At 39.2% G+C, this 26,795-nt stretch overlaps 1 protein-coding gene across 1 annotated transcript in view; it reads right to left on the bottom strand.

Annotated features, from left to right (window-relative positions):
• AVL9 (AVL9 cell migration associated) overlaps window positions 1-25,245 on the bottom strand; it is a 72,264-nt gene extending 47,019 nt beyond the window's left edge. Inside the window, exon 1 of the mRNA XM_004463298.3 lies at window positions 24,834-25,245. Within this exon, the coding sequence (XP_004463355.1) occupies window positions 24,834-24,926 (93 nt within the window). The 5' untranslated portion in view covers window positions 24,927-25,245. The remainder of the gene's footprint in view (window positions 1-24,833) is intronic.
• Window positions 25,246-26,795: the final 1,550 nt, after the last annotated feature.

A 26,795-nucleotide genomic window follows, 5' to 3' on the forward strand; every position in this document is an offset into this window, starting at 1 on the left:
GTTGCACTCATTGTTCCTGTTTGCTGTCTGCTTGCTCACTGCTTTTTGCTCACCGTCTGCCTGCTTTTTCTTTAGGAGGCACTAGAAAACAAACCCAGGACCTCCCATGTGGGAGGCAGGTACCGAACTGCTTGAGGCACACCTGCTCCCTGCTCCTTTGTTTTTTGTTTTTCCTTTTTTCTTTTTCTTTCTTGTTTTCTGCTCATTGTCTTGCTTTTGTCTGCCTGTCTTCTCTAGGAGGGACTGGGAACGGAACCCAAGACCTCCCACTTGGGAGGCAGGTACCCAACTGCTTGAACCACATCTGCTCCATACAGTATAGTTTTTAAAAAGTATTTAGAATGGAATGAATATACTTTAAAATAAATAATAAGCACTATGGACCCAAATTCTCATGAGTACATCATGAAATGATATAGGATCCCCAAATTTTTAATCTAGAAAGTTCCCAAGAAAAGTAATATAATGCCTAACCTTTTAATTTTTATTTATTTTTAACCTCCTGTTAAATCATAGAAACGCAATTTGAAAACAATATACTTTTTAACCATCAGACTGAACATTAAAAATATATTAATTTTCTATTGATAAGAATATGGGGAGGGAAGCAGATGTGGCTCAACTGACAGCACTTCCGCCTACCATATGGTAGTATACCATAGTATGATTTTTATTTTGATGTAGTGTGTTCTGAGTGCAGTGGATAACTACCTGCAAAACACTTGGTAGGATAGTGGAGATGATTTTATGATGCCATGGGAAAATTCTGATTTCTAAATACTTGCCAAAAATGACCAGTTGAACAGATGTTGAACTGTGTTAGGTTATCAGGTATTGAAATTAAGGGAAAGTTGTAAACCATAATTTTGAATAATCCTAATATTTAACTTAAAGACATGCTGATGTTGAATGTCATAAACTACCTGCTGCTACATTCTAAGAAGGGGTCCATGGTTTTTACCTGACTGGCAAAGAGGTTCATGACACAAAAAAAGTTAAGAACCACTGCTGTAGATGATATCTACAAAGTTCTTTTTGTTGTGTAAGGTAAAATTTTCACAAGTTCCAGGGATTAGGATTTGGGGGCAGGACATTATTATTTTGCCTACCATACAGTGTATCTTAAATATCTTGTTTTACAAAGAGATATGAAAATTTATTATTTTGAACAGCTGAAGAGAACTGATATAAAATGTATTTAGCCACTCTTCTGCTGACATATATAGGTTTCCAATTTTTATGTTATAACAAATCATGCTGCCGTGAATATTTTTGTACACATCTTTGTGCAGTGTGAGAGTATCTGTGGTATACATTCCTAAAAGTGAAATTACTGAGTGAAAGGGCAAATGTATCGATTTGATAAATACTGTTAAATTGTCCTCTAGATTGCCATATCAATTTACAGTCTCACAGCAATGCATATTTCCCCATACCTTTTTTATTTTTTAAGATTTATTTACTTACTTTCCCCCTCCCCCTCCTCCCACCCTGCTGTTTTCACTGTCTGTGTTGTCTTCTCTTCTCATTTTCTCTCTTCTAGGATTCACCAGGATTTGATCCTGGAGACCTCTGATGGAGAGAGAGGTTCCCTGTCAAATATGCCACCTCAGTTCCTGGTTTCTGCTCCACTTCACTTTGACTCTCCTCGTCTCTCTTCTGATGCATCATCATCTTGCTGTGTGACTCACTTGTGCAGGCACTGACTCACCACACAGGCAATTGCGTGGGCACTGGCTTGCCATGTGGACATACTTTCTCTTCTTCTTTTTCACCAGGAGGCCCCAGGGATCGAACCCAGGTCCTCCCATATGGTAGGCGGAAGCTCTATCACTTGAGCCACATCTGCTTCCCAAATTTTATTTTTTAAAGATCTGTCAATGTACAGACTGCTGTTGTTTATCTTGAATAAGAACATTAAACCGTGGTGTAGTATTTGACAAGGCAACATGGATATCATGTTGGATATCTAACCAATTTAATTTTTTTCAATTCAAGCTCATGGGCTCCCTGAAATCTTCTGTATGTGGCAAAACTGCCCCTCACAAATGAGGATGAAAATAAAGTCTTCACAGAAAAAAAAGGTTTGTTACCAAAAGACCAGATTTATAAGAGATACTAAAGAGAGTGCTGCAGCCTGAAAGGAAAGAATAAGGGTGAGAGACTTGGAGTAGAGTGTGGAAATGAAGATTATTAGTAAGAGTAACCAAAAGGGTAAAAAGACAGACAATAGTAATATATGACAACGGAAAGCCAGACGACAAAATGGATGAAGTAAAGCCTTTATAGTAAAAACATTAAAGGTTAATTGATTGAACTCCCCAATTGAAAAACAGACTGACATAATGGTTAAAAAAATATGAGCCATCAAAATGCTGCCTACAAGAGACTCACCTTAGATACAAGGACACAACCAGGTTGAAAGTGAAAGGTTGGAAAAAGATATTCTATACAAATAGTAATTTAAAAATATGTGGAGTAGTGGTACTAATATTGGATAAAATAGATTTTAAATATAAAACTATTGTAAGAGATGAAGGTCATTATATATTAATAAAAGGAGCAATTCGCCAAGAAGAAATAATCATAAATATTCATGCACCAAATTTTGATGCCCTAAGATGCATGAGGCACACACTTGCAAAACTGAAGAGTGAAATATACATCTCCACAATAATAGTTGGAGACTTCAATATACCATCTCAGCATTGGATAGAGCATCTGGACAGAGGATAAATAAGGAAACATACAGCTTGAATAATATGATAAATGAACGAGACCTGAGAGACATTTATACAAATTACACCCCCAAACAGGATATACATTCTTCTCAAGGGTTCATGGATCCTTTTCCAGGGCTGACCATACGTTGAGTCACAAAAGAGGTCTCAATGAATTAAAATAAACCATAAGGAGCAGAAAATAAAAATAAAAATAATAAATTAAAAACAGTGAAATTTTTAAAAAAGCACTTTCCCTGATCATGAAGAGATTGATTCCATCATCAAAAACTTCCCAGGAGAAAAAATGTCCAAGACCAGATGGCTTTACAGTGAATTCTATAAGCATTTCTAAAAAAATTAACACCAATCCTGTTTAAACTCTTCCAAAAAATTGAAAATTACCCAACACATTTTATTTTATTTTATTTTATTTTATTTTTCCCTCCCCTCTCCTGGTTGTCTGTTTTCTGTGTCTTTTTGCTGCGTCTTGTTTCTTTGTCCGCTTCTGTTGTCGTCAGCGGCTCGGGAAGTGTGGGCGGCGCCGTTCCTCGGCAGGCTGCTCCCTCCTTCGCGCTGGGCGGCTCTCCTTATGGGTGCACTCCTTGCGCGTGGGGCTCCCCTACGCGGGGGACACCCCTGTGTAGCACGGCACTCCTTGCGCGCATCAGCACTGCGCATGGGCCAGCTCCACACGGGTCAAGGAGGTCCGGGGCTTGAACCGTGGACCTCCCATGTGGTAGACGGACGCCCTAACCACTGGGCCAAAGTCCGTTTCCCAACCCAACACATTTTATGAAGCCAACATCACCCTAGTACCAAAGCCAGATAAAGATACTACAAGAAAATTACAGAGCAATCTCTCTAATGAATATAGATGAAAAAATTCTCAACAAAATACTTGCAAATCATATTCAACAGCATATGAAAAGACTCATACATCACAACCAAGTAGAATTTATTCCTGGTATGCAAGGCTGGTTCAACATATGAAAATCAATCAACGTAATACACCACATTAACAAACTGAAGGAAAACAACCACATGATAATCTTAATTGACACAGAAAAGGCTTTCAACAAAAACCAGCACCCTTTTCTTTTTTATAAAAACACATCAAAAGATAGGAATAGAAGGAAAATTCCTCAATCTGATAAAAGGCATATATGAAAACCCCACAGCCAACATTGTACTCAATGCGGAAAGGTTGAAAGCTTTCCCTCTAAAATCCAGAACAAGACAAGGGTGCCCACTGTCACCCATTATTCAATATTGTACTAGTAGTTCTAACAACAGCAATTAGACAAGAAAAAAAAATTAAAGACATTCAAATAGGAAAATAGGAAGTAAAACTCTGTTTGTGGATGGTATGCTCCTATATTTAGAAAATTCTGAAGTATCTATGACAGAGCTACTGGAACTAATAAATGAGTTCAGCAAAGGGGAATGATAAACAACATGCAAAAATCAGTGATGTTTTTATACACTAGTACTGAACAATCTGAGATGGAAATCAGGGGGAAAATTCCATTTACAACAGCAACAAAAAGACTCAAATACCTAGGAATTAGCTTTTAACCAAAGAAGTACAAGACCTATAGGCAGAAACTACAAAACAATGCTAAAAGAAATTTTAAAAAAGATCTAAACACAGGAAGTGGATGTGGCTCAACTGTTAGAGCATCCACCTACCATATGGAGGGTCCAGGTTTCGATCCCCAGGGCCTTCTGACCCATGTGGTGAGCTGGCCCACATGAGGACTGCCATGCCACGCAGATGTGCCCTGCAAGGAGAGCTACCCCATGTGAAAAAAGCACAGTCTATCCAGGAGTGGCGCCACACACACGGAGAGCTGACACAGCAGATGACGCAACAAAAACAGATGCAGTTCCCCAGTGCTGCCTGATAATGCAAGCGGACACAGAAGAACACACAGCGAATGGACAGAGAGAGCAGACAATGGGGGGCGGGGGGAGGGGAGAGAAATAAATGAAATAAATCTTAAAAAAAAAAGGCCTAAACAACTGGAAAGACATTCTGTGTTCATGGATTGGAGGAATAAACATCATAAAGATGTCAATCTTACCCAAACTTAATTACAGATTCAATGCAATACCAATCAAAATTCCAACAGCCTACTTTACAGAATTAGAAAAAAGCAACTGCCAAATTTATTTGGAAGGGAAAGTGCACCCAAATAGCCAAAAGCATTCTAAAAAAGTAAAAAAGAAGAGCGACAAGGGAGAAATTTCACTGCCTGACCTTGAAACATTACAAAGTTACAGCGGTCAAAACAGCATGGTACTGGCATAAAGATAGACACATCAATCAGTGGAACAGAATTTAGGGTCCAGAAATAAACCCTTACCTCAATGGCCAACTGGTTTTTGACAAACCTACCAAGTCCTTATTAACGGGAAGAAACAGTTTCTTCAACAAATGGAGCTGGGACAACTGCGTATCTATAACCAAGAATGAAAGAGGACCCCTGTCTCACTCCCTATATAAGAATCAACTCAAAATGGAACAAAGATCAAAATATAAAAGCCAGGACCATAAAACTACTAGAAGAAAATGTAGGGAAACATCTTCAAGACCTTGCAGTAGGTGGTGGTTTCTTGGATCTTGCACCCAAAGCACATGCAACAAAAGAAAACATAGATAAATGGGACTTCCTCAAAATTAAAACACTTGCACCTCACAGGACTTTGTCAAAAGCTGACTAAATAGAAGAAAATATTTGGGAATCAAATGTCTGAATAAGATATATATATATATCTCCATCCATCCAGGATATATAAAGAGATGTTATAACTCAATAACAAAAATAAACGAATATAAAAATTGGGCAAAAGACATCAATAGACATTTATCTAAAGAAGAAAAGCAAATGGCAAAAAAACACACCACACATAAAAAATGCTCAATTTCACTAATGATTACGGAAATAAATATCAAAACTACAATGACATATCATTTGAAACCTATTACAATGGTCACTATTAATTAAAGACAGAGAACTACAAGTGTTAGAGAGGATGTGGAGTGAGAGAAACACTTATTCACTGTTGGTGGAAATGCAGAATGGTACAGCTACTGTGCAGGACACTTTGGCAGTTCTTAAAGAAGCTGAATACAGATTTGCCACGTGATCCTATAACACACTACTGGGTATATACCCAGAAGAATTGAGAACAGTGACACAAATAGACATTTGCACGCCTATGTTCATAGTGGCATTAATTCATGATTGCCAAAAGTTGAAAAGAACTCAGGTGTCCATCAACAGATGAATGGATAAACAAACTGTGGTCTAGTCATACAATGAAATACAATGCAGTGGTAAGAAGAAATGAAATTGTAAAGCATGTGGCAACATGGATGAACCTGAAGGACATTATGTTGAGTGAAGCAAGCCAGACACAAAAGACCATATACTGTATGATTGTGTTACTATGAACTACATTTACTGTGTAACTTATCGTATGACTCCATTTATATAAAATGTATATATACATCAATTTATAAAGTTGAAATTTCATTAGTGGTTACGTAGGGGCTAGGGAAGGCATGTTAAGGGGTTTGGAGTTTTTTTGGAGTAATGAAACAATTCTAAAATTTTTTCTGATGATGAATGCACAACATTGTCATTTCACTAAAAGCCATTGATTATTCACTTTAGATAGATTGTAAGGTATATGAATATATCTCAATAAAATTGCTTAATAAATAAATAATTGTGTAAGAAAACCAGAAATAGCAGCTATATCCAGTACGGGAAACACAGAGAGATTGAGAGGAGGAGAATTTTCTTGTTTGTCTGTTTTTTGTTCATTATTATTTTAATAGAAATAATGAAAATGTTCTACTAATGATTGAAGTGATGAATGCACAACTATGTGATTTTACCAAATACCATTGATTGTACATTTTGTAATATGTATCAATAAAATTGATTTGTTAAAAAAAAAAGACAGGAGAGAGAGGCTTGGAGAAGAGTGTGTAAGAATATCATAAAGAATAACCAAATGATGGGAAACGGACTTGGCCCAGTGGTTAGGGCGTCTGTCTACCACATGGGAGGTCCGCGGTTCAAACCCCAGGCCTCCTTGACCCGTGTGGAGCTGGCCCATGCGCAGTGCTGATGCGCGCAAGGAGTGCCCTGCCACGCAAGGGTGTCCCCGGCGTAGGGGAGCCCCACGTGCAAGGAGTGCACCCCGTAAGGAGAGCCGCCCAGCGCAAAAGAAAGTGCAGCCTGCCCAGGAATGGCACCGCCCACACTTCCTGTGCCGCTGACGACAACAGAAGCCGACAAAGAAACAAGACGCAGCAAATAGACACCGAGAACAGGCAACCTGGGGAATTAAATAAATAAATCTTTAAAAAAAAAAAAAGAATAACCAAATGAGTAAAAAGACAGATGAAAATAAGATAGACATATTGTAGCAGTTTGATATAACTGATGAATTCCAAAAAGAAATCTTGGATTATGCTTGTAATCTGATCTGTACCTGGGCTGTGCCTGTATCCTTGGTGGGTGGGGACTCACAGATAAAAGGCATAGCAAAGAACAGAGTTGAGGGTTTTTAATGTTGGAGTTTTGATTTTGGAGTTTGATACTGAAGACTTAAACTGCAGCCCCAGAAAGTCAGCACGCAGAAGAAAGAAAAGCCAGCCCCAGGAAGGAAGGAACCTTGAAGCCAGAGTAAAGCAAGTTCCAGGAATGTAGGATCCCAGGAAGCCTGAACCCTCCAGACGTCGGCAGCCATCTTGCTTCAAATAGACTTTGGTGAGGGAAGTAACTTATGCTTTATGGCCTGGTATCTGTAAGCTCCTACCCCAAATAAATACCCTTTATAAAAACCAACCAATTTCTGATATTTTGCATCAGCACCCCTTTGGCAGACTAATACACTTACGAAAACCAAAGTACAAAATGGTGGAAGTAAGTAATGCATTTCTATTAATATTATTGAATGTGAATAGATTAAACACCCCAATCAAAAGATACAGGCTGACACAATGGATTAAAAAAAACCATGAGCCTTCCCTATGCTGCCTACAGAGACTCACCTTAGACCCTGGGATATAAACTGGCTGAAAGTGAGAGGCTGGAAAGATATTCTAGGCAAACAGTAACCAAAAAAGAACAAGGGCAGCTATACTAATATCAGCTAAAACAGACTTTACATGCACAAATGTTTGAAGAGATACAGAAGGTCATTATATGTGGGAGGTGTGGGGAGCTGGGCATATGGAAATCCCCTATATCTCTGTAACACTGATGTAATCTAAGTTTTTTTATTTGTAAAGATTTATTTTATTTAACCCACCTCTCTCCCCCCTTGCCATTGTGTGCAGTTGCTATCTGCTTTCTGTGTCTGTTTGTTCTCTGTGTCTGCTCATCTTCTCTTGAGGAGTCATTGGAAACTGAACCCAGGACCTCCCATGTGGTAGGCAGAAACCCAATTGCTTGAGCCACATCCACTTCCCCTAAGTATCTTTTAAGAAAAATGTGGAAAAAAAAGGCGATTATATATTATAAAAAGGACAATCCACCAGGAAGAAATAACAGTAAAAATTACCTATGCACCTAACCAGGATGCCCCAAAATATATGAGGCAAATGCTGGCAAAACTAAAGGAAGAAACAGACACCTCTATAACAACCACTGGAAACTTCAACATACCACTCAAATCATTAGATAGAACAACTAGACAGAAGGTCAACAAGGAAAAGAGAACTTGAACAATACAATAAATAAGCTAGACCTAACAGACATATACCGAACATTAAATCCCAAATCATCAGGTTATACATTATTCTCAAGTGCTCACGGATCTTTCTCCAATAGACTACATGTTAGGTCACAAGGCAGGTCTCAATATATATAAAAAGACTGAAATTATACAAAGCACCTTCTCAGATCATAATGGAATGAAACTGGAAATCAATAAGAGATGAAAAGGGGAAAATTTGTGAATGTGTGGAGGCTAAACAACACACTCCTAAATCATCAGTGAGTCAAAGAAGATACTATAAGTGGAATTAGTAAATATATTGAGAGGAATGAAAACAAGAACATAACTTATCAAAATTTATGGGATATAATGAAGGCAGTACTGAGAGGGATATTCAGAGCCCTAAACATCTATATTAAAAAAGAGCTAAAATCAAAGATCTAACTGAACAACTGGAGAAACTAGAAAAAGAACAGCAAACTATTCTCAAAGCAAGCAGAAGAAACAATAAAGATCAGAGCAGAAATAAATGGAATTCAGAAAAAAAAAAAAAAGAAACAAAACCAAAACCAAAAGTTGGTTCCTTGAGAAGATCAATAACACTTTCAAACCCTTAGCTAGACTAACAAAGAAAAAAAAAAAAGAGAAGATATAAATAAATAAAATCAGATGAAAGTGGGAAGCTACAACCAACCCCACAGAAATAAAAGGATAAGAGGATATTATGAGAAACTATGCCAACAAACTAGACAATCTAGATTAATAGAAAATTTTCCAGAAACACACAACAAACATTCTAACACTACAAGAAATATAAGAATTCAGCAAATCAATCACATTTAAAGAGACTGAATCCATCATCAAAAATCTCTCAGCATGGGAAGTGGATGTGGATCGACCAGCTGGGCACCTGCCTACCACATGGGAGGTCTCAGGTTCAGGTTCTGGTGCCTCCTAAAGAAGACAAGGCGACACCCACACCCTGCTGCAATGAGCTAGATGCCTAAAGGAGCAGATGCCATAAGCCAGCAAATGCCACAAGCCAGTAAATGTCACAAGCCAGCAAATGCCACAGCCCATGGGGAGTGGGAGGTTCCAGGTTTGGTTCCCAGTGCCTCCTGGAGAAGGCATGCAAACAATGAGCAGAGAGAAGAGAGAACCTTGCGGGGGGGGGGGGGGGGGGGGGGGGGGGGGAGATAAATAAATAAACCTTTAAAATAAAAAAATTTCCCAGCAAAGAAAGTCCAGGACCAGACGTCTTCACAGGAGAATTCTATCAGGCATTTCAAGAATTAACACTAATCCTGTTTAATCTCTTTCAAAAAAATTGAAGAGGGAAAATTACCCAACATCTTTTTAAAAATAATTTATTTATTTATCTCTCCTCACACCCTTGTTTCCACTTGTTGTGTTTGTTCACCTTCTCTGTTTCTTTTAGGTGGCATGGGAAGTCGAATCCAGGAACTCCGATGTGGAAGGGAGGTGTGGAATCACTTAAATCACCTCTGCTCTCTGCTTTGTTGTATCTCTTGTTATTTTTCCTCTTGTGTCTCTTGTTGTGTCATCTTGTCACGTCAGCTTGCTGTCTTCTTTAGGAGACAATGGGGGGAAGCGGACTTGGCCCAATGGATAGGGCATCCGCCTACCACGTGGGAGGGCCACGGTTCAAACCCCAGGCCTCCTTGACCCATGTGGAGCTGGCCCATGCGCAGTGCTGATGCACACAAGGAGTGCCGTGCCATGCAGAGGGACGTGTCCCCTGCGTAGGAGAGCCCCACACTGCAAGGAGTGTGCTCCGTAAGGAGAGCCACCCAGTGCAAAAGAAAGTGCAGCCTGCCCAAGAACAGTGTCGCACACACAGAGACCTGACACAGCAAGATGACGCAACAAAAAGAAACACAGATTCCCGGGGCCGCTGATAAGGATAGAAGCAGTCACAGAAGAACACACAGCAAATGAACACAAAGAGCATACAACTGGCGGGGTGGGGGTGGAAGGCGGGTGAGAAATAAGTAAATAAATAAATCTTAAAAAAAAAAAAAAAAGGAGACATTGGTAACTGAACCACAGACCTCCCATGTGGTAGGCAGGAGCCCAATTGCTTAAGCCATGAAGCCAACATCTCCTAATACTACAGGCAGATAAAGAAAATACATGAAAAGAAAATTATAGACCAATCTCTCTAATGAACATAGATACAAATATTCTCAACAAAATACTTGCACAACACTGTGATTATATTAAAAGCCATTGATTGTATCTTTGGATATACTGCATGGTATGTGAACACATCTCAATAAAATTGCTTTTAAAGATTCCATTATATAGAACAACATAACATTTTACTGGTATCAATATAATATGAAGATGATTTTCGTACTGATGGTACTTGCACTAAAACTAAGACTACATTTTGTTAACTACTTTAAAACTACTGGGGCTTTGCGTAAGTATGTTTATGTATTAACAAAAAGCAGTATATATACACAGCTAAATAATGTAGGGCATTATAGAATCATCTTCTGGTCAAAAAAAATTTCTTCTAGGAATGAAATGTGAAATGGAAAACACTTATATTTATTTACCTCCATTACTGTTAGTTACACAAATATAGCTGATAAGACAATAAAATGGCACTGTTAGAAGGATCTGGCACTCATTGAAACATCATTACTTGCAGATCTATAATGCACAAAATCAAAGTCATCAGATATAGATTCAATGCAGTTGATTTTTAAGTGTTTCAGACAAGTAAATTAATGCTCTTCTTTTCAAGTAATACCACAATCATTTTGGGAAGCTATTTTATGTGAAGGCAGATATCTTCAAATGTATTTATTGACTGTGAGCTCCTAGTCAAAAGTGGAAAATGATCATGAAGTATCTTAAATGGATTTGACTTAAAAGGATCTTTTTTTTAGATTTATTTTGTTTTTTTCCCTTGTGTCTCTTTTTGTGTCAGCTTACGGCGCCCACCCATCATGCCAGCTTGCTGTCTTCTTTAGGAGGCACTGAGAACTGAACCATGGACCTTGCCTGAGCCACATCTGCTTCCCTTAAAAGGATTTTTTATGTTGAAAAACCCCACTGTTATCCTAACCACTTTGGTTAAGTAACACGAATGTAATTAATATGGGGAAAACTCAACTTTTATAAATTTAAACAAAACTTAGTGATTTTTAAAAAGCCCTCACCTTTACAATAAAAGTTTTTTATTTTACTTGTAATAACCAAAAACTGGAAACCCACACATTCATTAACAGTAGAATGGATAACTAAATCAGTAGAGTCATTGGGCGGGATAAAAAATAAATAAATCTCTTTAAAAATAATAATAACCGAAGTCTAAAAAGAAATGCATCTATTATTATCTTCAAAGAACAGCAATGAGAATCCCATGGCAACTAACATGTATAAGTTCTCATACATAGTTTTTAAAATATAATACCTGGTTTGAAGCATTTAAGACAAACTTTTTCTACATCATACAATAATATGTAATCACATAATAATCTGTAATACAAAATATCATAATTTTGTAACGCTCAAAATTTAAAGAAGGCAATCAAAAAGTATTGCTAAGTCCTAGTTCTGTACAAGTATAAGAAGTTTAAAGATGAAGAAAATCATATGAATAAGAGTTTTGAAAACCCTAAAAAAGGGTTTTGTAATTTATTATTACGCAAAAAGGTGATTTGAAAAAAACCTTTTAATTATTTAAAGTATAATTACAAAGTATAAAATACAAATATTTTCAGCAAACAGAGTTCATGGGTTTTGATAATTTATATACCCAGGTGGCTATAACTTCATCAAGATATAGAACATTTCTATCATCCCAGAAAGTTCTCTCCTGCTCCTGTTCTGATTTCTATCACCATACATCTATTCTGCCTGTCCTTGAATTGTGGGCATATTTCTTTTTTTTCCCCTCTTTGGATTAAATTTTTTAAGTCATGAGGTAAACAGATACAATAGCAAAGGGTTAAAGAAATAGCTGTATACTTTAAACACTTCTCTTTCTAGTTTTCATTTATAACTCAGCTGACATTAGACAAATGTTAGCATTGTTCTAAGTTCGTATTAACTCATTTTATTATCACACAACCTAAAAGAGTTGGTACAATTATTGTCATTGCCACTTTACTGATGGAGAACCTAAGGCACTGAATGGTTAAGTAATTTACCCATCGTCTTTGAGCTATATGTGACAGAGCTTGGCATCAATCCCAGGCAGTCTGGCTCTAGAGCATAGAAGTCCTTATACCCTTTATTTACAGCATAGCTCTGTCTAGCCCATTTTACAGTTTAGGATGATTTTTGATAACTTGCCTTGAATTTCCTTCCTGCAATATTTGTCCATTGTCTAGACTAGTGATTCTCGACAGGGCTGTACATCGACGGGGGCGTTGATCCTTCTTCCCCAGGGATGATTTTTCAAGCTGTGGGAGCCTTTTCTCCCCAGTGGTTCAGGTTCCTTGCACACATATGAATCTGCCTCTCCCAACCACTTGCTTGTGAAAACACTGTTTTTGCAAAGAACTGTGCCATATGGCTTCTGTTCTTCTAGTTTATCTAGAATCTCAGGACTGGTTAGCAGTGCTCCCTTATCTTTAGCTGTAGTTCAGCTCTCTTGAGTATGATTGTTCTAGCCCTGGGATGGCTAGAAATATTTAAAACAAAGCTAAGGAGTGGAAATGTTGTCTTACTCTCTACTTCTTTGTAATTTTCAGTACCTTATGGTTTCTGACCTGAATTTGCAAAGCAAATGGGAAAACTGAGGCTCAGAGAGATGAAGTAACTGGCTGGGTAGCACAGCTAAATAGACAAGTTGGGATCTGAACCTGGGTCTTTCTGCTTTCTGTTTTTTTTTGTTTTTTTTTTTAATAAAGATTGACTGACTGATTGATTTATCTATCTCCTCTCCCCACCCCCCGCCCTGGTTGTCTGTTCTCTGTGTCTATTTGCAGCGTCCGCTTCTGTCGTTGTCAGCAGCACAGGAATCTGGGCTTCTTTTTGTTGTTTCATCTTGTTGTGTCAGCTCTCCATGTGGGTGGTGCCATTCTTAGGCAGGCTGCAAGTTCTTTCGCGCTGGGTGGCTCTCCTTATGGGGAGCACTCCTTGTGCTTGGGGTTCCCCTACACAGGGGACACCCTGGGTGGCACAGCACTCCTTGTGTGCATCAGCACTGCCATGGGCCAGATGCACACGGGTCAAGGAGGCCAGGGGTTTGAACCGCGGACCTCCCATGTGGTAGACAGACGCCCTAACCACTGGGCCAAGTCTGTTTCCCTCTTTCTACTTTCAAAGCTTACATTTTTGACAGTGTATCATTATGCCACTCCATCGTCTCTCATGTCACAGAACACATGCCTTGGCCACACTTATCTTCTTGCTCTTCTCCTGGTTCCTAGCCTTTTTGCACTTTTCTGGCTTTGCTCACATAGAGTCTACCATCTCTTCATCTCCATGGCTGAATTTGTACTCATGTCAAATGATGTATACATCTCTGACGAATCCTTTTATCACCCCAATCCATCCAGTGGGGTTGACTTTCTTGAGCACTGTAGCAGGACTGGGGGACATGGTACCCTGCATACATTTCTCTGATCTCTTTTGTGGGCAAGGATGGTATAATATACATTTTCCTAGTCTTTGGAGTACCTAACACTCCCTCTCAAGGGTTATGAACCAAATGCCCATAGAGAGCTGGCAGACCATAAGTGAACAAATAAGGCTGGTGGGGAGATATTTTCTTGAAATATGGACCTTTTGTTCTATCTCCTGTTTGCCCCTTTTTGTTAGAGATGCAATTCTTTACTGAGTGAAAGACAACACAAGTACAATGCCAAAGGGCAAACCTACATTCAGCCACAGCATTGGGAACACAATAGGGAGTGAGTGGTAGGGACTGAGGCAGCTGGGAGAACACAAGTCCTCTCTTAAGGGGAGCAGTCACTGCTCAGCTTCAGTCACTTCCACCAGATGAGAAGTTAGGCCTGACATGGCTGCATGTTAAGACTTTTCAAGAAAAGCAGTAAATTGTGCAAGATCAACTGATTTTTTTTTTTTTTTTTACCACTGGTAGCTGAAAAAAATATTTTTCATTATTTGTGCCAGAACAAAACAAAACAAAACAAACAAAATACCAACCCCCCAAAAACAAACAAAAAGCAAATCCATAGGCTGAGGTTGTGGAGCTGCAGTCCCAAATACCCTTATTAGGAGTGTTAGAGCAAGAAATCTTAAATTATCTAGCCCAGTGGCTTCCAAACGCCAGCCCCTGAAATGGCTACATCAGAATACCTGAGCAGATCTAGAAAAATGCAGAAAATACAGATTCCAGGACCCAGATCCTTGAATCTATGGAATAAGAATCTCTGGGCTGGCCCCTGGGCATGTACGGATTTTCAAAGCTCTCTAGGTGCTTTAGCCAGGTCTACTCCCAGTAAGGAATTTCCTAACTTCCCTGATAACCACAGTCCCTGAGGCTCTGGTTAAAACACACAGCTAGCTTCACAGTGGTGGGCATGTTTCTGAATGTAGCATCTGATGATGGTCATTCAGTAAATGCTTTTTTATTTAATCTTAGAATTTTGGAAGCAGATGGATTCTTAGCAATCATCTATTGTAAAATTCTCCCTTTATAGACTAAGAAATTAACATCTATAAACATAAGACAACTTGCCCCAAGTTACACACCTAAGAACCACCTGGGCCAAGGTCAAACTCAGGTCTCTTGACCCCCAGATATAATTTGCTATGGATCAATTAGAGAATGGTAAAAGAAAATTCATTAGACCTGAGAGTACAAAGGGATATTAGGAACTGTTATATACAGGAATGTTATATATAAAGTTCCTCTACCAGAGGAGAGATAGATGAGATTTGTACAAAGCATAAGGATGAATGACAAAGACTTTTAAGGACTGGGGTACTCAATGAGATGATATATTTATCTCCAGGTTATGTAAATATATTCAAAGATAATATCAAAACTACAAAAACATTTTCTTCACGAATAAATTAGAAACTTACTAACAAATTACTTAACCCATTTTTATTTTTTAATTTTTTAAAAGATTTATTTTTATTTCTCACCCCTCCCCCCCGCCCCAGTTGTCTGTTCTCTGTGTCCATTTGCTGCATGTTCTTTTTGTCTGCTTCTGTTGTTGTCAGCGGCACTGGAATCTGTATTTCTTTTGTTGTCATCTTGTGTGTCAGCTCTCCCTGTGCGCGGTACCATTCCTGGGCAGGCTGAACTTTTCTTTCACGCTGGGCGGCTCCCCTTATGGGGCGCGCTCCTTGCACATGGGGCTCCCCTACGTGCGGGACACCCCTGCATGGCAGGGCACTCCTTGCACGCATCAGCACTGCACATAGGCCAGCTCCACACGGAGCAAGGAGACCCCGGGACTGAACCGCGGGCCTCCCATGTGGTAGGCGGACGCCCTAACCACGGGGCCAAGTCCGCTTCCTACCAATTTTTATTTTAATGAACCTTACCCTAGCAATCTTTTATCCATCAATTCACTTTTTTTTAAACAAATAAATTTTCTTGATACATAGTAATAGAGCATACAATTCAAAGTGTACGGTCAGTCGTACTTGGTATAATCATATAGTTGTATATTCATCACTTCAGTCATTATTAGAACATTTTCATTATTTCAATAATAATAATAAAAACCAGACAGACAAACAAGAAAATTCTTCATCTCTCGATCTCTGTGCTTCCCCTGCCATACATAGCTGCAATCTGGCTATTCTGGCACATTTATTTATTTATCTTTAAAGTCGTTTTCTTGAGATATATTCACATACAACACACATTAAAAATTAAAATCACCTCACAATTTATTCATGTTTTGAAGTTTTAGTAGTGATTTTGGTTGTTAATATTCTGTTGAAATGGTGAACCATAATTTATTTGTCCCCAAATATTTTTATTTTTTTAATTAAAGGTAATAGATCACAAGGAATGTTACATTAAAAAACATTAAAAAAACAAGAAACATAAGAGGTTTCCATATAACCCACTCCCTACCCCCCACCACATCATTTTTGTAAATTGTATTTTTTTGGAAGATATATATATCATCAAGTCACTTTTAACATTTCGACATTGAGCTTACAGGTGGCAATAAAGATACTCCAATTTCTGAAGTCTAACAAATTACTCATATCACCTCTGAAGGCCACAGGAGTAGATATAGCTTTTATTAAGAATTCTGCAGTCAATTCAAGATATATGAATACACAGTATACCTTGTGATAATGAACATCAGCGAGATGAAGAAAATTCAAGTAGAGAGGTCCATATTTCAAATCTAAGTGGACAACAAAGCATAATTTATCCAGAAGTCAGACTCTGGACAACTAAATCACTTATAACACTTTTAAGAACCAGAAAAAAGTGAGCAAAGTGCCAGCCTAACCAGCGATCTTAAAGCTCCCTACAAAATACTAAGAAACCTTCAGGTCTTCTTTCAAAACCTTTGACTTAGTCATTTCATTTTATATACAGTTCTAATAGATTTAGCATACTTGGTCTCCTAGTCCATGGAAGGAAAGCAACCAAAAAATGGGAAAGTAGGTTGGGTAAGTTGAAACTTAACAACGCTATGTATAGGGTCAGCCCTAAGAAGCGACTGCTAACATCTGTCATCACCCTCTCTGGGACTGGCAGCAACAGACCAGCCGACTCAGAGGCACGTGCAAAGCAGTCTGTACATTAAAATTATCTGAGAATGTCGCAGTACCATGAATGATATTTATTATGAAGAGTCATCCAGCCTAACTTAAACATTCAATATACTGTTTCAAAATCCATTTTAATGAGATCTCCATGAAGAAATGGCTAAAACACAGTCTCACTTAAAAAAAAAAAAGTTAAGATTTAGCCATAAGGATGTTATTGCAGCACTGTTAAAATAGTTAAAAATTCAAATACTGCCGGTGTGAGACCAGTTAAATTACAGAATTTACATAAAACAATGTACTATTAAGCAATTTAAATAATATGTAATTTAATATTAATATAGAAAGATATTAACAGTCATAAAAATTATAACATTTTTGAGCAAAAGCTCTATGAATCTATAGAAAAATAAATGGAGGGATATTTATCAAGGTATTAAGAGCAGCATTCTTTACCACACCAATGCAAGGCTGATAATGGGAAGGGGGGAATATAGGGGAACCCTATATTTCATGTATGATTGCTCTGTAAACCTACAAATTCTCTAATTCACAAAAAAAATTTAAGAGATTTCTTTAGATACAAGATTATAAGTACTATATTTTCTCATTTTTCTATTACAGTGAGCACATATTACTTATCATAAGGTATGTTTAATATTAAGACTAGCTGGAACACAACTTAAACATCAAAAATATCTATTTAGGGATGCGGACTTGGCCCCATGGTTAGGGCGTCTGCCTGCCACTTGGGAGGTCCGCGGTTCAATCCCAGGGTCTCCTTGCCCCGTGTGGAGCTGGCCCATGTGCAGTGCTGATGCATCCAAGGAGTGCCCTGCCATGCAGGGGTGTCCCCCATGTAGGGGAGCCCCACGCGCAAGGAGCACGCCCCATAAGGGGAGCCGCTCGGTGCGAAAGAAAGTTCAGCCTGCCCAGGAATGGCGCTGCACACATGGAGAGCTGACCCACAAGATGACGCAACAAAAAGAAACACAGATTCCCGTGCCACTGACAACAACAGAAGCAGACAAAGAGGAACACACAGCAAATGGACACAGAGAACAGACAACGGGGGTGGGGGGATGGGGGGGAAGAGAAATAAAAATTTTTTAAAAATCTAAAAAAAAATAAAATATCTATTTAGATAACATCCTGAGTTTTTAATCTGATGACACCTTAACCAAAGAATATATTAGGACTAGTCTTGTTCAAAATAATTAAGTAGGTAATGACAATTTTCTATCTTCCTTTTGCAGTGACCATGCCTAGTAGATAAGACTTCCCATGGTCTTACTCTGTCTAGCAAAATCTATGCTCTGTAAAGGATGTGAATCACATAAGTAACAAAGTAGAAGGTTACCTGTGGTAATAAGCATTTTACTAGAGATCAAAGACTTAAGCCAAAGTAAGAAAACTAGGCACTTTCTAGATAGCTGGGAGAAAGTTTAATTGGACAAAAGAACCTTCCTGATATTTTCAAATTTCTATTACACAAGTTGACATCCACTCTGCTCAGCCATGATGCTAGGCCTGAATCAAAATGATTCAATGATAAATCAAAACAATACAATGATGTTACAGCCCTGCAAAGTCAGAGATTTTCACCATTTCAACATAGATGAAAAGTACAGTCAAAATCCGAGGGAAAAAACCCATCACTAAAATATTAAAGTTCAAGAAATAAAAGTGGTGTGGTGAACCAGAAAATGCAATAATTTTTAGGATAGTTTCTCTAAAACTAGTAGCTAAAAAGAATTCTTAGATAATGCTATTCTTCTCTAACCTCTAATAAAACCATTTTTTGTTCTTTCTATTCCAAAGGCCCACTTAGCCCAATAAGAATCACAAACATCTCCTGAATGTTTCCTTGTCACTGCAGGATTCCATCTATAGCAGTTGCCATATAATATATTTGTCAGCCAGCCACCTGCCATCAAAACTGGAATGGGTCCACACAGCCATCTAAAACCAAACCTCCTCAATTCATTCTGAATTTACGATGCAACATTCTGATATCCATGGGCATTTTCCTGTCACCACTCCACTCAGACCATTAGGAAAAGATACTGCTCTCTTCATTGCTTCTTGTTGCTTTATTCACCTTTGGAACTAGTATAAATGTTAGTTTTACTTTTTTTTTTTTTTTAAGATTTATTTTATTTTTCTCCCCTTTCCCTCCATTATCTGCTCTCTGTGTTCATTCACTGTGTTCTTCTGTATCTGCTTGCATTCTTGTCATGCACCACCGGGAAACTGTGTCTCTTTTTTTGTTGCATCATCTTGCTGTGTCAGCTCTCCATGTGCAGGCCCATTCTTGGGCAGGCTGCACTTTTGCGCTGGGTGCCTCTCCTTATGGGGCACGCTCCTTGTGCGTGGGGCTCCCCTACATGGGGGACACCCCTGCATGGCATGGCACTCCTCACACGCAGTGCTGATGCGCGTGGGCCAGCTCCACACGGATCAAGGAGGCCCGGGGTTTGAACCGCGGACCTCCCATGTGGTAGGTGGACGCCAACTCCGCTTCCCTAATAATTTTTTTTAAATAGAGTCTGGTAAAACCAGCTTATTCAAGAATAACACTGCTAACTATATGTACAAAACAATGAACTCTTCAGAAAAGTGGTCACAAATCAGGTAACAATTTCAAGTTTTTATGACGTTGCTTTGGAAAATAAACTATACCCTATTAATTTGAGTGTTTTAAAAAGTTCAACTTACCTATGAAAGAACCAGAATTTATTTAATATACATTTGATTATGATTTCTTAAAAGATAATGCTACCTGACAAATATAGTTCATATATTTACGGTTACAAAGCAAATATGGATTAAACAAAACTATGGAACACACAATCCATTACAAGAAACTTACTTCAGAGAAGGTGTCCATAAATTATTTCATGTCAAGCAATCTAATTTCAGGTAAAGTTTTAAGAGAAGAGAGTCCTTTGTTAAATGTTAAATTTAAAAATTTTTTTCAGGAAAAGAGTTGGAATGAATGAATATTTTATATTAGTCAGTTTTCAAAACTATTTTAAATGTCATGGTAATACTTAAAATCACTTAAAATGTTCTAAATGTTAAGTACATCAATAAACTAGAATAATCACCACAGTTAACAAGTTATCTACAAAAAAATTAACTCCCATAAGTTACCAAAATAAAAGTGAAAAAAATGATCAAGTGATAAACATAGGTTTATTTTAATTTAAATGAAGGTACTCTTCATTTAAAATACATCTGAAGACTTCAAAGGTGGAAAAATGTAGGAAACAAGATGAATGAACAACTTTTATGTACCTAGTTTTTGAGTGTTAAACATCACTGTAGTAGAATGCTTTCATTCCCCTTTGTGGCCCATGAGAAAGGACTTGACTCCTTTATCCTAACACTAGAGAGCAGCTTATAACAAGACATTCTACAAAGATTTGGTATATCCCCCTTTGTAAATTTATCATGCTTACTCAAGCAGACTGCTGAAAGGCATTACCTTTTTTTAATAGTTCCGTTCACTGAATCAGAGTTACAATTTACAGCAAACTGGGGATTTTCTTTATGATGGCAAAGCAATGAATAATCTCTGCATATGGAAAGCACTGTTAATTATGTTTTCCATTTATTTTTAAAAATTATATTTTTCCATTTATTTTTTCAAAAAAAAGAACTGTTAGCAACATGACCTGCTTACAGCAATCTATTTGGAAGAGCAGTCTAACAAAGCACTGTCACACAAGCTAAAACCATTTGAAGTCAGAGTCACAATTCAATGCAACGTACACTTTTAATCCTTTGCACCTGGCCATTAAAATCTCAAAACAGAGAATGAGGTGGCTGATTAATCTATCCTGGGAAAAATCTTACACAACTAGAACCTCTGAAACACATGAAATACTGGTTAAAAATCAATAACATTCTCTTGAACAGTAAATAATTCTGTACAAGATCTATGTATGTAACACACAACATTTTACAAAGCATGAAATGTATTTAGATGGGGGGGAGGCAGTATTAAGAAAGCAGAGTTGTAGGACATCTAAAAAGACACTAATTGGCAGAAGAATATCTTTAAGGACTAATATAACATATAGGAAAGTTTAGTATACTTGCTATTCTAATACTGCTCTCCCACTGCCAAAAAATCAACACTATTTTTTTTCCTCCCCTTCCCCCTCCCCCCTAGTTTTCTGCTCTCTGTGTCCATTCGCTGTGTGTTCTTCTGTGTCCGCTTCTATTCTTGTCTGCGGCACAGGAATCTGTGTCTCTTTTTCTTGCGTCATCTTGCTGCGTCAGCTCTCCATGTGTGCGGTGCCACTCCTGGGCAGGCTGGACTTTCTTTCGCGCTGGGCGGCTCTCCTTATGGGGCGCACTCCTTGTGTGTGGGGCTCCCCTATGCAGGGGACACCCCTGAGTGGCATGGCACTCCTTGCGCGCATCAGCACTGTGCGTGGGCCAGCTCCACACCCGTCAAGGAGATCCTGGGTTTGAACCTCCCATGTGGTAGGTAGATGCTCTATCCATTGAGCCAAGTCCGCTTCCCTCAACACTATTTTTGATATTTTACAAAAGCTAAGACAAAAAAGGGAAAAGTAGGGTAATCAAAAACTGAAAAAAATGTAGTCAAATTATTTTTGTATTTTTTCCCAGTACACATACACATCCATTTAATGTCCTGTTCTGGCTACCATGGATTTATAATAATTACATTTCCAGCAAGATTTCCATTGTGTTTGACTAAACTGACCCATCAGTTTCAACAATCAAACCAGTGTAAGAGACTTTTTCATTCACCTGCTCTATTGTCTGACTGCACCAGCTGTGTAGCAGTCCCTAGAAACAACCTGGCTAATATTACAGAGGGCTTCCAAAGCACATTTTTCAGATTATCCACTCACTCTAACCCTAACTCTTTTCAGAGTTCAGAAATCATACCTCCAGTAGAGGAACAACAGAAGATTAACAGGAGATCATTGGTAAGCCAAAAATTTTCCCTAAGAAATAGCAGTAGTTCCACTAAAATTATAACTGTTCGACTTCTGCAAAATCTACAGAATATGCAACTTGGGCAGGCATGTATAATTTATTTGAAAAGTTTATCTTTTTACTCACTGTACATTTTGACTTTGACAAGCAATGCCACATTCTCAAATTTGATTTGTGAAACAAGTTCAAATTTGCAAAAACAAGTTCGTAGCTTTCCTTTTTTTTCCCACAACACAAGAGAGGTAGGTGCATTTCTTTTTTTAAGCTGCTTTTCTTCACGCAGTATATTACAAGTCACTTTGTACACCTAGACAAAACAACCTGGGGTTCTCATCTTTCATTACACTGTGTCAGAATCCCTTGCATTCTTTCCCATTCTATCAGTAACCAAGGTAAGCAGACACTCAATAACTATATATTTTTTAAAAAGTGCCATTGTCTCCATGAAGCACTGTTCAGATTACAAAAAAATAGAAGACATTATTTTTCCTTTCTCCAAAGAGCCTAAAACCCCAAAGTGCTATTAAAAGAGATGTAGTTATAAAGACTAGGTACACCTGGGTTTCACTGTTAGTGCCAAACTAGCAATGTAAGAATGCTTAAGCCACTTAACTTCTCCTGGCTTCAGTTTACCCATGTGTAAATTGAAGTAGATGATCTCTAACGATCCCTGCCAGGTCTAAAATTCTTATGAAGAATCTGGTAGAGGAAAAGAAAAATTAAGCAATTTGGGCTTGCTAGAAGTCACAGGAGCTGTAAGGCCAGTATTTCATCCATGTGTCTGGATTCAGGCACAATGCTTATTTTACAAATCCCGCCTGCCACTTTTACCTCAGTGTTAAAACTAAAAGCCAGTCAAATTCAGAGAAATGTCACAGCACTCGGCATGCTACTTCAGCCCAAAGTGTCTCTTTCTTCTTACAATCTGTATTTCAGTTTCCTTTAACCTATCAACAACATTACATTTTATTTCATAAAATAATTTTCCTTTCTGAAATGGGCATACAACTTTACTTTTGCCAGTAAAACGAGTATAAAACATAAGTTAAGCCTCGAATGTTTTGCAGTGTGACCTCAGCATGATCATTTTACCTTTTCCAAGCTTTAATTACTTCACTCATATCCAAAGATAGCTATAAAATGGCTATTGAGTTCAAAGGTGTGAAATTTTAGATTTAAAGTTTTAAAGATTTAATGGTGTTTGCATTAAATTAATGTTTGCATGCCACGATACAACGTCAAGTATCTAATCTCTTATCTCTAAATATAGGGTCAGATTCGTTTTATTCTGTTTTTTACTGCTGCTGGGTAATTTTTTAGTATCACACCAAATAATTCTACTTCCTCCTTGGTATCTTTCTATATTTTTTAACAGTCAATTTTACTGATACATATTAATAAAGCATAAATCCATCCAAAGTGTACAATCAATGGTATTCTGTATAATCACACAGTTGTGCATTTATCACGTCCATCATTTTTGGAGAATTTTCATTATTCCAGTTATAATAATAACACTAAAAAACAAAAAACCAACCAACCAACAAACAAAACTCTTTACCTCAATTTCTATACCATTTTTTCCTGAGGGACAAAGAATATATTTTAAAATGAAGGACTCTTCAAAACAAATAGAACAACCATCTTTTCACTCCCTCGCTTTTGTTATCGTCCTCTAAGGACTGTACCTTTTGCCAATAAAAATCTTCTAAAATGTTATTTACTGAGAAATACAAGAAACCTAATGTTACATTACCTATTAGTAATCAGTAGTTTTAATACTTCGGAAAAGCATTTCGATTTACTGTTTACTAGCACATTATGACATCATTGCTTTCCAGTGTTTGCTCTCATTAAATAATCGGTCTGACTTCGGTTCCCCAGCCTTGAAGACAGAGATTGCAAAGGTTCCATTGTTCACACGTTCACCATTTCAAATGCTGGTTTAAGGATTTAGTGAGCAACCTTCAAAAGGCTTTTCTATTTGCACACTTTATGTTCGGTAAAAACACTTTCTCTTATTGCAATTGATCTGAGGAGGTCACTCTCTTAAAATGCAAGATCTGGACAAGCTCAAAAGCAAAACTGAGGCCCAATTTTGAGGGAGAGGAAGTCAATCGACAACACTAAATCCATACAACAGCTTCTAGACTTCCATCAGATAAACAAAGGCATCTGTCCGGGTGATATTCTCACCGCGCTTGCATGTGCTTCAACCAAACGTGAAGCATTTACGTGAAAGCCCCCTCGGCTCAGTACCTTGAAAACGGGTTCCAAAGACTGAATTTTCCTAAAGGCTGCCATCGTAAGTGGATACCCAGAAAGCCAGTGCAAACAGTGGTGGGGCCAACAGTGGGGCCAATCTTCGGGTCTTTCCTCCCGCTCCACCGAAGGAGAACTTCAAATCCCACCAACCCATAAATACTCTCTAGCTCCGCAGATCATAATACAATTTTCAGGGGCAGAAGAAAAAAGGGGTCGTGACAGCTGGGCTTCAGGTGGGGCGAGAGTGAGAGAAGTCAAGTTCAGAGGCGAGGGGCCGCGGAGTTGTGGGGAGATGGAGCAAGACCCCCGGCTGAGACACGCCGAGGGGGCGAGGGACCACCGGAGCGCGCAGGAGGGAAGAGGGTTCCGGGCGAGAGGAGAACGTCCGAACCGCGGGGCGCGGGCGCGGGCGCGGGCCTTACTCACCTGGCAGCCCTTCTTGTGGTGGAAGCCGACCACCACGATGTGCAGTACCGACCCCCGGGGGGCGCCGTCACCGCCGCGCCCAGCCTTCTCCATGGGTGGCCGCCGCGGGCTCGCACGACGGCGGCTTCAACCACCGAGAGCGGCAGGCGCGGTGGGCTGCCCGACCCCGCGATCCCCAGAAGGACTGAGAGGGGGCGGACTTCAGGTGTCAGCGAGCGCGCCGCATGAGGGCCGCGCTGAGGTGCGCCAGGAGGCCGAGCAGTTCCGGCTGCTGCGCACCGCCCCCGAGCGCCCGGCCCAGCAGCAAAGGCAGCAGCAGCGATTCCCTCATCCGCTTCCGCAGCTTCCGGGAGGTCACCTGATATAGCCGCCGCCGGCGGGGCGGGGCAGGACTGGGAAGGACCTACGGGGCGGGGTCTGAGTGGCACGGCGAGGAGTTTGTAGCGGAGGGGCGGGGCCTAGGCTAAAGGGCTCGCTAGCAATAGGACAGAACAGCGAAGAGACTTGGGCGGGGCCTGCGGGGCGGGGAGGGGCCTTGGTGGGCGGGACACGATGGGGCGGGGCTTGTGTGGGTAGAACTTCGCACCTGAGCGCTGCTGGGTTCCCTCAACCTGCTTCCTCCTCTTTTCTCTGTTCTTCTTCTTTAGAGCTCTTCCCCTTCCCTACCACTAGACCCAGCTGTCGTTCACTTTTAGCGTCTTTTCTGTTTACTCTCCAGTCGTCTGACTTCTTCACTTCCTTTCCTTTCCTCTTCTGGCCTAGGGTCTCTAAGCCCTTCACTCAAACATTTGATAACATGGAAGCAAATTGATACGGCCGTGTAAATGAATCTTTGAGTTACTTATCAAAGAATATTGTTTCATTTTTTTCTTTCTCGTATAAATATTATGTAGTTTGGAGTGATTTAAGGCCTGAAGGAGAATATCCTTGACAAAAAAGGACTTTTACTCTTTAACTCTCAATGAACCCTGTAAACTGTTTCAGTCCTGCTAGTTTTTTAACCTGTTGGTATCAAGCAAAGGCAGGTTGCTTCCTCCTGATGCATCTTTAAAGCCATTTCCCTGGACACCAGGATTTCAAGAGAGAAAGAGCTTATTGATTGCCCAAGCAATGGAGATCAGTGGCCACCTGCCCCAATACTCGCTAATCTACAGAAATTCTAATATTTTTAACATTGGGGTGCTAGTGAACCAGTAGGGTGGAGCTGAACACAAGTTCCCTCATTAATAAACATTTAGGAACTGAACAGGATGGATGTGAGTGGGTTGGCAAACCAGGGTCAGTCGCAAGGATTTGGGAGAGGGTGTACAGAGCAAAGGTCAGTTGCAAGTTCTTTCACTTAGGTTTTTTGGGGGAAGGAGGACTTTTATAAAGGGTGTTTATTTGCAGTAAAAGTTTATAGTCCCAAGGCTGTGGAAAGTTCAACTCGAGGCATCATAAGAGGTGCTTTCTCACCAAAGTCAAGCAACTTATATGGATTTTAAAGAGGTGGGTGGAGTGATTACCCTCCCCATAGTAAATATACACAAGGGTAAGTTCTATCTAGAATTGCCACAATAGTATGCATGCACAAGTATGAGGTTAAGTCTAGAGGAACTGAAAACGGGTGGGACCACTCTAGCCAGCTTCAGTAATTTCAGATATTAAGCTTTTGCTATTTTATAATATAAAGGCATCTATATAATGATTGAGGAATCATAACTATTTGTTAATTTTTAGCCCTTGTTTACAACTCCTCCCTCCCTGTTTATAAAATTCCCGAACTTGGGGATAATCTGGATGTTGAATCTTTCTCGCTTCATGCCAAAAAGGCATCGACATTATGAAGTAGAGAGGAAGTTAGTTGTCATTTTAACCTCTGGGTTGCATGGCTTGTCTGACATAGGACTAACTCAGAGAATTTCTGAAAAATAAATTGAATATGTAAATTGAGAACTGTAGGCTTAAATAACCATTTACATG

The sequence above is a fragment of the Dasypus novemcinctus genome, chromosome 5 (genome assembly GCF_030445035.2).
Source record: "Dasypus novemcinctus isolate mDasNov1 chromosome 5, mDasNov1.1.hap2, whole genome shotgun sequence".
NCBI classification, from domain to species: domain Eukaryota; kingdom Metazoa; phylum Chordata; class Mammalia; order Cingulata; family Dasypodidae; genus Dasypus; species Dasypus novemcinctus.